Source organism: Nelusetta ayraudi, unplaced genomic scaffold (assembly GCF_046127955.1).
Source record: "Nelusetta ayraudi isolate G7.1 ecotype Tasmania unplaced genomic scaffold, CSIRO-AGI_Nayr_v1 ptg000007l, whole genome shotgun sequence".
Lineage (NCBI taxonomy): Eukaryota > Metazoa > Chordata > Actinopteri > Tetraodontiformes > Monacanthidae > Nelusetta > Nelusetta ayraudi.
In genome coordinates this window covers 320001-332148 of record NW_027466057.1, presented here as the reverse complement: position 1 = coordinate 332148, position 12148 = coordinate 320001, and the positions used below count along the sequence as shown (strand labels likewise).

General features: G+C 52.6%; 1 protein-coding gene across 1 annotated transcript in view; it reads left to right on the top strand.

The window, feature by feature from the left end:
* The first annotated feature begins 268 nt into the window (after window positions 1–268).
* ppp2r3a (protein phosphatase 2, regulatory subunit B'', alpha) overlaps window positions 269–12148 on the top strand; it is a 22072-nt gene continuing 10192 nt past the window's right edge. Inside the window, exon 1 of the mRNA XM_076017641.1 lies at window positions 269–3741. Within this exon, the coding sequence (XP_075873756.1) occupies window positions 1018–3741 (2724 nt within the window). The 5' untranslated portion in view covers window positions 269–1017. The remainder of the gene's footprint in view (window positions 3742–12148) is intronic.

Sequence of the window (12148 nt, the reverse complement as noted above, 5' to 3'; positions counted from 1 at the left end):
CAGAGGCTTTTTGTAGCCCCGCTGTGATGACGACGGCGCTGTCTCGCCTTTTTTTCTTTTTCCCACCGCGACTCCGTGCCGACAGTCCGTCCCCCTTTTGTGATCTGTGTGTATCTAAGGCTGATGATGGGGGGGGGAGATGTTTTCCTTAAAGCTACAAAACGACTGGCATCACTGTGAGATTCACTTTCTGGTCCTGGCAATTGACTTTCTCTCCTTCCCTTTTCCTTCTCTGTCCCTCTTCCTCCCCCATCCCCTCTACCCTCCCCCCTCCCGTCTCTCTGCTGACTCGCAGGTGGCGTCCTCTCGTCAGAATCACACGCTTCCTCTGACACATGGTTGACAGCAAGGGGAGGGAAGAGAGGCGCACACATTCGACGGAGAAAGAAAGTGGCAATCGGCCATCTGCGGCCGGTCCCCTGCCATTCTTGCAGCTGTGTTGGAGTGGACGAGCGGATCTCGGCTCCAGCCAGGACCTCAGGCTGCCTCTTCCAGCGTCTGGTCACCAGCCGTGGGGGAATGTTAAGGCCTCGCCGGCCTCGGATTGGGCCCCTGGTGGCTATTTGTTTGGAGGGATGGCTGATACTCCAGCTGGATCTTCTGCCGTCGCCCTCCTCCGTGGCTGTCATTAGCAGCTAATGAGCTGCTGTTAGAGAGGAAGCGGAGACGGCGCCTGTGGAGAGAGGAGGAAGCTTACAGCTGTTGTTATTAAAAAGGCCCGGAGATTTCAGACAAGGATTTTTTTCCCCCTTTCCTTTTTGCCTCTGCATGCCTGAAAACAAGCTCTGAACCTCAAATGTGAGCCTCAGATCAGACCTTGTTGGTGTGGATTGCATTTTTTCCCTCCTTTTATTGTGCGGTGGCTATTATTTCTCTTTTTCCTGAGATGTACCCTTTTTTTGCCTTTACAAAAAGAGCCTCAACAGAACTTTTCAACCCAGTGGGATTTCTTGATCGTTTCTGCTTTACACTTTGAGATTATTTGAGCCGTGTGTGCCCTGAGGGATTTCCATCACCATGGCAGCAGCCTACCGTGTGATTGTGAGCAGCGTGAGCTGCTACAACAGCGTGGTTGTGGACCGACGCACTCACTCCCACGCTGTGCACTACTGTTCTGGACCATGTGGGGCGCTGTCCCAGGGACTGGACTGTACGGTCGCGCACCGCGGCACTTGTTCCGAACTGCTGGTTGCGCCGGACCCTGCACCTTACGTCGACCCGAACAACTCGCCCCTGCACTCCCGTGCGGTGGTCGCTCACCAGCTTCCTAACCACGTGAAAACTAGTCTCACCATGGACATTGGGTACAATGGTGGTCTTGAAAGGGCAAGCAGTAGCGGGAACCTGTCTTTAGGGGAGGACAGCCCTCCTTGGCGCAGTAAAAAGCCCCCTGGTGTGGTCAGCTCCACTGGGACTTTGAGCTCGTCGGGTAGCCTCAAGGATATAACCGAGGAGGCCATCAACCTGGCGAGTGGTAAGATAAAAGAGTTCTCCTTTGACAAGCTCCGGCTCTCGTCCTCTAGCCACGTGACGCTCCGAAAAGGTCGCAAAGTCCGTCCCGACTCGTTCAGTCGCCGCTCCACCGACTTGGACATCATCTACGGCCACTTCAGCGCCAGCGTCAGCACAAATGGGACAACAAATGGCGGCGGGACAAGCGACTCGGTCGCCGCCAATGATGAGAACCTGCCACCTTTTTTGCCCGCTAAGGGCGGAGGTCTTGAGGAGACGAAGCTCAAGTCGAGCACGGGCAGCTTGTCGTCAGCCACCAAGGTCGGAGGAGGATCAACGAGCAGCCTGTCGAGCATCGGATCTTTGGACCAAAGCTTGAACACGGTGGCCTCGCTGTACCTCAACACCCTCGGAGAGGAGAACCTGATCACCCGCCTGTTGGAGAAGACCAAAGCAGAGGCGGGTGCTGGAGGCTCTGGCGGGGAGGATATCCGCGCCTGCCTCGACATTCTCCTCAAATGCTCCGAGGACCTGAAGAAGTGCACAGACATCATCAAGCAGTGCATACGGCGCAAGGCCGGTGGAGGTCAAGAGGATGGAGGAGCCAGTCCTGACAGTGTGTACCGCGCTGTGATGTCCAGACTTAACTCCTACTTAAAGAAACTTCCTCTGGAGCTGGAAGGACTTGGAAGTTTTGGAGGCTCCGGTGTTCCCGGCTGTGGTCCCAATGATCTCGCCGAACTCGTGAACACTCTGCACTCCTTCCAGCAAGGTCCGTACTCTCCCATATTTGGCAACGAGCAACCTCCTCGCTATGAGGACGTGGTGCAGTCGCCCCCTCTGCCAAAGGCTGCGTCTCACTCCTCCACTCCTACTATTTTATCTCCGTCTTCATCTCTAAAACCAGATTCCGGCATTGCCAACCCCATCCAGACCTCCCCATCCAGACTTTCTCCGCTTCCCAATGGACTGCAGCATCTTCATGCTCCTACAATCACGCAGCACACGCTCTCCCCTCCATCTATCACATGCTCTCCTTCCAGATCCTCACCGACGCACTCGCCCTCCCCTCTTCACGCCTCCCCCACGCCACCGTACTCCCAGACCCCTCCGGCATCCCCGATGGAGGCTCTTTATATCGAAGAGGAGGAAGCAGACATGGACAAGCCTTTAGAACAAGTCCTGCCGCAGACACACACCCCAACGAATGGTGTAAAAACCACCCACAACCAAAACGGAACGTTAGGACAGCACCTGTCTCATTTGCACCCTCACCACAGTGCAACAAATTGCTTGCCCAGCAGCATCAGCCCTGCTTGGCCCTCAACCATCTCGCAAAAAGTCCCAGCAGCCAGAGCTGTCTCGCACAGGAACGACGACATCGACAAGCTGCTGATGGACTTGGAGAATTTGTCTCAAAGCATGAGCCACCCGAGGAAAAGCGAGCCTCCACTTCCTGCCAAAACCAGGAAGAGGGACGGAAGCCAGCAGGCCAGCACCGGCGAGGCCCTGGCTCAGCCGAAAGTCGCTCCCTTCCCAGCGCGGAAGCACGACACCTGTCTGTCCATGAACGGCTCTGCCCCCAGAGGTTTCCCGCAGAGCCTCACCCCTCAGCCGAGGGAGAACAGTGAAGCGGTGGTGGGTGAGGAGGAGGATGGAGCGCTGCTGCTGAGGATCCTGGAGAGCATCGAGAGCTTTGCCCAGGAGCTTGTGGATTCTGGGGCGGGGAGCACCGGGAGTGCAGAGAGGAGCAGTGGGAAGGAGCGGGAAGTGATGAAGCTCTTGCAGGGCACGCTCGCCACCACCAGTCGAGCCGGCACTCCGGTAGAGAGCCCGCAACCACTGCAGTGTCACAGTGCCCCATCCATAGACATCACCACGGTCCCGGCGATACCGCCAAAACAATCCTCTGCAGTTTTGACTTCGCTGGCACTTGTGGCAGCACCTGAAGCTCCTCTCGGTGTGTACTCTGAGCCAGTAGCTGACACGGCCTCCACTGAACCATCATCCACGGCAGAAGTGACAACAGAGACAAGAGAGGAGCCCGCTGAATCCTCAACAGCTGAGAGTGATCCGGAATCCAGCCTCGTTCCGGAGGGTGCGCAACCCTCCACGCTCTCAGACGAGGATGCACCTGTGGCAGAACCGGAAGCTGCAACACCGCCTCCCGCCATCCCGACTGCAGTCGCAGGCAGAGACGCGGCCGCGGAATCTGCTGCCGCCGCTGATGCTGCTGCAAGAGATGCCGGTTCGACCCTCCTCATACAGCAGAGCCCAGAGGTGATAAGGGTGAGTGAAATATACATGTTTGTTTGGTTTTGGGGGAGGTCTTGACACGAAAAAAAGTGATGGCAAAGAGAAAAGCAAACACTTGGTCCAGTATGACAACATGGCCAAAGTGTTTTAGTGTAATTAGAGGACAAACAAGATTCAACACCAGCAGCACCAGGACCTGAGTAGGTTGTTCCCTCAGAACCAGAAGAACTCCTGGGTACCGGCTAGTTTTGAAGCATTTATGCTAGGTTGCGCGTGTCTGTGCGCGCACTCCTCTCCCACCCAGGGGAGTGTTTAAAAGTAATGCGAGGTTTGACCACGGAGGGAACGAGAGGCTGGCGGTAATTGGAGCGCGGCTGTTTATATGCGAGTGAATTGTCCTCATTGAAAGAAGGGAAGGAAAAGAAAAAAAAAACGGACTTAGAAGGAGGTGGGAGGGGCTGGTCTGTGATGTGGGTGTTGAGCAGCGGCACACAGAAGATTTAGGTAATTACATACGACAGACAAACACTCATTACCACCTACGCAGACTCTCAAGTCATCCCTGATGTCAGTTTTTATGTCCTCGGGTCACTTTTAATTTCCCCCCCGTCCGACTGATTTTCTCTCCTTTTCCTTTCTTCCACCACCCCTCGTTCCCTCCGTTCGCCTGACTGCATGGGTGCTTGTTTACTCAGTGCAGTAACCTTATGCCCTGATGACTCCTAGGGCTTTTTTTTTTTTTTTTTTTAATGAAGTTGCCATGGTAGCGACCACAGACGTAGCAGACAGCAACCCCCGAACACATAATTATGCGATCTCATTCCTCCTCCGTGCCTCCCTGTCCGTCCCGTCTCCGTCCCTGTTGATGTGTTCCTGCTTCTGCTTCCGCCTCCGTGTTTCTTCTCACGTCCTTCCATTCAGCTCCACTCTCAGGAGGCGATTAATCGAAGGATTAACTTTACAGGTCAATCCTTCGATTAATCGAATCGTTGAATCAGACTTGATTTTTCTTGATTAGCCAGCAGCTATGAAATACCGTACATGTGACCTCCGTTATGTTTATACACAGTGTGTTTATGCACAGTGTAACTAATATCTGCTTCTTCTCTCTCCTGCTGTGGGCAACATAAGTGCGTTGTATCACAATCGCAAAAAAAAAAAAGCCAAGTGGGAGACAATGACGTCGTTCTAACATCAGTAGCATCATGCATCCACAAGAATGCTAGTGAAATGTGCGCTAATATGTCAAGACAATCTGCTACGCTCATATTGCAAGGAGATTCTGTCACGTCTGCCAAATCGAGTCCTCTTAAAACGATGCAGGAACTCTGAGAATACCGGTCTCCCTGTCAGGGGGAATCACAGCTGTTAGCAATAGGAGGCCTGACAGCAAGACAAACAAACACGACATCGCAGTCAATTCAATTCATTATATGATGTTTATTCAATAAAGAGAGTCGGTCGGGCCGGCCGCTTAAAGCGATGAATCACCTGATTGTTGATCGGAGGGCTGCTGCCTCCGCTCGGGAATAGGTGCAGAAGCACGAGGGCGAAACATAAACAAAGCCGTCAGTAATGCATACGACTCGATCGCGTTCGTTTGTCATTTGCGCTGAATTCTTCAGACGAGCGGATAATTGTTCTGGCGGTGCAAAATGTCAGCAGTGTTGCGTCTGATTTTCCCGAAAGCACGTCGAGCCGTCGGAAAGACTTCCCGCGAACGCCGTCCGCAGTTGTGAGAGAGAGGCTAATGTCTCTGACCTTTAATCCTTTGTGTTTCTCTCTGCATTACCTCCCCCCCCCCCCCCGAGTCGGAGTCCTTTTCTCACCTGCAAAGAAAAACCCCAACAACAACCAAAAAAATAAAAATGTGGAGCCACTTTGCTCCGCGTTGACCCGCCACCTCTCCTTCCCCTCCTGCTCTGCGATTGGCCCGCCGGTGTTATTTTGGGTCACCGTGAATAACAGTTGTTGCCATGCGCGCGAAGCAGAGTGGCGGAAAAAAAAGGAAAAAAAAAAGAAGAGAGAGGCGCTGATTTTGAGCACGGCGGGGGGTTGGAGGGCAGGGTTAGCTTGGTCCTTGGCCTGCCTATGTGCGTGCGCCTGCGTGCGTGTTTGGCACGCCGAGTGTTAACGGTATCGTTACCCTCCGGACCCTCTCCGCCGCTGGCGGGGTGAAGTGTGATAGCGGCCTAAATCTGTACACCTCTCTGTACTATGGCATCTCGCTAACAGACTCACTGTCGCCACGGTGTAAATGGACCTGTGTACGCGCGCGCGCGTGTTTGTTTGCTTCTTTTTCGTGCTGTAAAAGCACTTTAGCGCCGCGCACACAGATGCTAACGTGACGGTGGCGCTAATCGACGCGATTCCGCAGGTTTTCTGCGTGGCGATGTAGTTTGTGGGCGAGCGTTTGTGCTCTGTCTGTCTGTCTGCGTCCTTTGTCGGGGCGAGGGGTAAGCCGAGCCGACGTTACTGTGGGGGTCACAGCTGAGGTTTTGGAATAGCTCCGGGACACCCAACACTGACCCTGGCACGCTGGGAATTATGCTAATATTCCTCCGCGCCTGCCCTGTCCTCTGTCTGACTCGCACATTAAAGTGCCAGTCAACTACCAACAAGACAAGACAAGGCCATTCACACACACACACACACACACACACACACACACAGCCAGGAAGTGACCTTGCCTATAAGTACTTAAAGGTTTTGACGCTGTGCCCCTGCCCCAACCTCACAGTGACCCCGCGACTTTGATGCTAAGTCCCTTTCCCCGCCACACAGCGCTAGCATCCTCATGTTAGCTTGGGTACATGTGTGCATGCGCTTTTGGTGCATGTGCGTGTGTGTGTGTGTGTGGAGTGGGTGGGGGGGGGGGTTGTTGTTGGGTCTGCTGTTGACAGACTAATGCAGGGCTTTCTACACCTGTCAGAAGAGGCCCATTAATCTCCATGGAGACGGGGATGCCAGCTGATATAAATCAGGAGGATTGCGGGCGCAGCCGCGGTGCCGTGCTTAAATTTGGCTAAAATCCGCGGCTGTTGCTGTGGTCGGCGAGACTCGCCGGAGGCAGGGAGGCAGGGAGGCAGGTGGCAGTTGTTCCGTGCGGTTCTCCGAAATGTCGGAGATCTTGCTGAACTTCGTCTTTGAGTGTTTTTTTTGTTTTTTTCGGAGACCAGGAAAGCCGTCACTGAAAACACGAAATTGACAGGCTGTGAAATAGAAATGATGATTTCCTTTAAAAATTAAATGCAAATATTTTAAATACAATCATGCGTGCTAGCAATTTCAGGGCACACTCCAAAGCACTGCGCTGGGCAAAACGGTCTGGTATGTCTGATTTTTTTTTTTTTTTTTATAGCCCGGCTTCGCGTGTTCATATCTGAAAATAACGTCTGTCTCGGACTGGGTGAGTCAGTGTTCCTTTTTTTTCTTTTGACTCGTCCTCTCCGTAACTAAAGAAAGGAACCGTTGACCTTTCGTACCTGGTGGGTTTTTTTGGCACAGAGGTGCTTTGATAAATTGGTAGAAATGATTGAAAGTTTTTTTTTTTATTTTTTTTTTTTAAGTTTAAACCTCGCAGAGATGGATGGACAGGAGGAGTCATAGACAAAATAAAAAACTCCAAGAAAGACAGGAAAGAAAAGAATGTTTGTCCAAGACGTCAAGGGGGAGGAGTGAGGAGTGTTTTTAGTTTTCCTGGAATTTGATTTGAAGGAGAGAGGAATTGTTTTAGAGAAAAAAGAGGGAGAACAGGTATTATCAGGGGAAGGAGAGCTGCAGTGTGTGTGTGTGTGTGTGTGTGTGTGCGTAGGGGTGTACAGTTGTTGACTCCCTGTGAGCGGAGGATGACATCACTCCTGAACTCCTTCCACACAGGAAATAAAGTCACAGCAGGAACTTTGGCCAAGCAGGGCCAAAGACCGTTTTTAACCTGCGAGCGCAGGCACGCAGGCATGCGGGCGCCTGCGCTCACAGGTCCACGTGCACGCGCTCGCACACTGTGCACAATGCCTTTCTGCGCACGGGGGCCTCGTTTAGCCGCTTGATAAAAAGGACCTTTTTCTTTTCTTTTTTTTCCCAAAACGAGTTCCGTCCAACCGTCCAAGGTTAGCTCGGGACAATGGAGCATTCAGCGGCCGTCCTCCCTGTCTCTTCTTACATATACGCACAGAAGCGAACAGATGTTGGTGCTGGGAGTCCAACTGCGTTTAAAGGGATAGTTCCCCTTAAAATGAAAGCTACTACTCACCATGATAGAGGCTCCGGCCACGATTTCTAATGCAGTGGTTCTCAAACTTAATTAGATTAAATGTACATTTGCTGGGTGTATTTACTTTTCCCCTTAGCAAGGAAAACCTGAGAAAAACCGTCCTGGTTACGTTATTGATTGTTTGACTTACATTTAATGAAAAAAAGAAAAAAGAAAAATGGTCCGCAACACCAGGTGGCGCCAACGCAATGAGTTTATCGTTTATCTCATGGCGTTTGGAGCTGCCAGCTCTTCCTCAGACGTCAAAAAGTTTGTAACATCTGAGGAAGAGCACAGACGTTACAAGCGTTTTATTCCCAGATGTTAAAACATGTGAGGAAGAGCCGGTAGCTCCAAACGATAAACTCTTTGCGTTGGAACCACTCGGTGTTTGGGAACGCCTGATCCGATCCGTGTGACCGTTCTGGAGTTTTGCATCCAGCAATCCAACTCCAGCGCTTGCACGGGCTTGCCTGTAAACACAGCCCGCCGCCTCCGAGCGCCGCCTCCCCCCCGCTGATGTTATCTGCGCCAGGAGGCCGCCAGCGGTGTATTCTGGGTCCGAGCCTGGTGTTAATGTCGCGGCGGCTGCTTCCAGATGCTCAGATGACACCACGCCGGCCGCGTGGCCGCATGTAGAATGTCCACCCCCCTCTGTTGTTGTTGTTGTTGTTGTTGTCGTACTCTCTCCTGGGGTCGCACTGCACGGCTCCCATTGGGTGAAATCCTTCTCTCTCTCTCTCTCTCTGTCTCTCTCTCTCTCTCTCCCCTCCTGAGCTCTGGAGTGCTTCTGCTGCAGCCGACAGGCCAACGGTCCCTTTAACTGCACACTTGACACATTTTGGCTGCGAGACAGCGCGTCGAGCCGAGTGACATCATGCTCCGCCGCTCCCGGCGCGGCCGGTGATAGCATCCAAACTCGCACTCGGGGCGTGTTGGCTCGTGCGCGCGCGAGGCCACGTTTACATGCGAAAAAGTTTGGGAAGATAGCGGGAACTGTTGCTGCGTAACGCTTCTTGTGTGTGTGTGCGTGCGGGGTCGGGGTCGGGGTGGGGGGGGGGCTTCCATGTGTGACGCCATGGAAACTGCCACAACATGTTTACACGCCATGGCGGGACTCCCCTTCCCTGAAACATCAGCTGTGCGATCTGATTGGCTGACGTGTTTAGGAAGGAGGGGGGGGGGTTCTCCCACGCAAAATCCCAGCGCCGGGGGAATTTGGGTTTGGTTTTATTTTTTATTTCAGTGTTGCTGACAATTCGTACGTGGGTGCGGCCGCCGCCGCTGGCCGTGCACGTACGTGTTTGCCAACGGTGCAGCGCCTCCCTCTCCCTGGACACCCGCCGCTCCCAGCCGCCCTGCCTTGGCCCCGCCCTTCGGCTCCCTTTGAACTCTGGTGTGCGTCTGTTCCCTGGAGACTCCTCAGACGGCTTGGATGGGGCCCATGTGGGCTCGTTGTTAGGGGACCAGAGCGAACTTCGAGGATGGAGGAGAGGAAACGGTGATCATCACAAGAAAATAAAGTCCGTCCGTGTTGAAAACTGTGGCGCCTAAACCTTAATTCTGGATTAATGACGTTGTCCATAAAGAGAGAAGCATGTTTTCGCTTCCTAATTTGAGAAGCAAATCCAGGTGGCTTTGTTAAACGTTGGCTCCCCAGTGGCCCATTGGATGTAACCATGTGGGTTCTTTTTTTTTCATTCTGACAAAAAGCTGATCTGTGATTATATGCAGTAAGCAAAACTAAAAAGAAAGACCTGGCCCGTCAGCGTGACTGGAGCCCTGTTTGAAAGGCAGAGAGCTGCTACCCCCTAGTGACCGGCAGCTCCTGCTGTGCAGCCTCCACCAGGGGCTCTCCTCCTGGGCTGTAGCGCCATCTGCAGGACGCCGTTTTCTCACTCGCAAAAAATACCATGAGCGCCTCCTCACGCTGCCGAGAAACGAGGGTGACGTCAAGGAGTAAAACTCCCGGAGTGGATCAACAAGTCATCTGCCCTGAGGGTTTATTTACGGGCTGGCAGAAGCTTTGCTGCCTGATTCTGCGGGTAATCATGTTGAACGTGCCTGTTTGGCTGCAGGCTGATTGCAAAAAGACGTTCGGCTGGTTTGTGCCCTGGAACTCAAAAGTCTACCAGTCAAAAATTCTATTCTATTCTATTCTATTCTATTCTATTCTATTCTATTTGTGTCTGGCCTGGTCTACTCTAGCCTGCTTGTTTTTTTTTTTTTCGTCTTGCAGGTATCCAAGCGTCTCAATGATCCAATTTTCTCTTAAAACGACAGCTGTTTTTGCCAAAGACATCAACTCAAATCCACCATCCTGTTAATATATAATCATCGCTCTCATTATTACTTCTTACTGGCGGTTAGATGTCAGAAGACCAGCCCTAACCCTCCTCTTCCTCCTCGTCGGATGTTAGCTAGCAGACCGTGTCCGGCCCTGATTTGACTTGAACCGAGCAGAGCTTCCTTGCAGCCCAGACCGAGGCAGGCAGGCAGGCAGTTGGTGAAGAGGGGGCTTCCCAGGGAAACTTCTGTTGCGTTTGTCGCTTCCCGCTGTACGTGAGAGGAAGTGAGAGCCGCGTTTCCTGCCGTTTGGCTCGCTAGGCGCCTGGAGGCGTCGCAGCTCCCGGCGCTGGATCCACCGGGGATGGGGGGGGTGGGGGGTCGCAGCCTCTGAGGTGCCACTTTGGCAGGTGGCGCTCTGAAAGTGAGGCGTGCGGTTGCAGGGGTCGCCTTTCCTGCAAGATCAGGTTCAAGTTTAGGCTTTTTTTGGGGGGGCACTTAGCTTTACCGCATCATTAAAAATAAACAGCACGTAGAAAACAAACTGGCTGACGCGCGGCACAAAGTGGTGCGCTCGGTTATCGGCGTGATTCGTCGCGGGTTCCAAAAATAATCCGCGTGTGCCGAGGTGGCTTATTTCACGCCAGAGCTTGGTTTTTAAATACAAACTTGTGTGTTGTTGTTGTTTTTTTTGTGCGTCGTCCCACGTGCACTGAGTGTAAATCGTGCGCGAAGTCTGCCCGGCGCCTGTGGCAGAAATAAACGGACACCGAGCCGCCATGTTTAGGAGGATAACTTTAGCCTGCCTGGGCTGACGGACGCTTTTGCCGCCGAGCAGGTGTGTGTGTGTGTGTGTGTGTGTGTGTGTGTGTGTGTGTGTGTGTGTGTGTTTGCGTTTAGGAAGTTGTTAAGTTCACACTATTCCACCGCTGTTGGCTGCAATGGGAAGGAGTAGTTTCCTGCTGCCCGAATCCAGCCACCAATCACCTTCAGGCTGCAGATGCACGTTATTGGTGGCGGCTGATGGGAGCCTAGAGGAAAATGTGTGTGTGTGGATGCTCTTTGTGTGGTTGTGTGTTGTAGTTGCTGTTGTTGCAGCTGAGAGGAAGCCGACTCACCTGTTCCCACAGCAGCCAGGGAAGATTAGGATTGCTGCAGTCAGCACACACGCACTGACACACACCTGTCGTCAGCGCCCAAAGTCAAAGTGCGTCTCCCGCAGCCTAAAGGTCACCGACCTCAGGGCCTGAGGTCAAAGATTTTACTATCAGTTGGTTTGAGTCAATAGAATTGAAGATAAATGTCACATTTCTACAACAGAGCAGCTCAAGGCAGCTTGACAGGAATAAAAGGATCAAATACGAATAAACTATGACAAGATTTACAATGTACACATTTGCATGGAGCATGCTGTTATTGGTTATAGTAAGTGTCTGATAGCAATTGAGAGAAACTCCCTTTCAGTTTGATTCTCAAAGTGACTGTAGGAGCATCGTTGAAGTTGTTTGCCGGCTCCTGCACCAAATCCAACATCCAACAGTCTCACTCCTCCCGCTCCCTTCATGCTGCTGCACCAGGCTAAACTACTTTAACCCAGACTGAGTGAGGTCCAGAGCTGGACGCGGCTGCTTATAGGACCAGGCAGAGTCTTCAGCAGTGGGCAAGGTTTCACCCACTGTCAGCCAGGCTGAAAAAGAGCACACAGCTGCACGACGGCATCTGCTCTGGCTCTCTCTTTACACACACACACACACACACACACGCGCGCACGCGCATTACGATATCGCCAGCGCATCCCCCTGATGAGGCAGGAAGTGGTGGGAACAACAAGTGCTCAGCCATCAGCTGGTGCTGCTTTTTTGTTGATAGGGATTGTGTAAAGTTTCCCACCGCAGCTCTGAA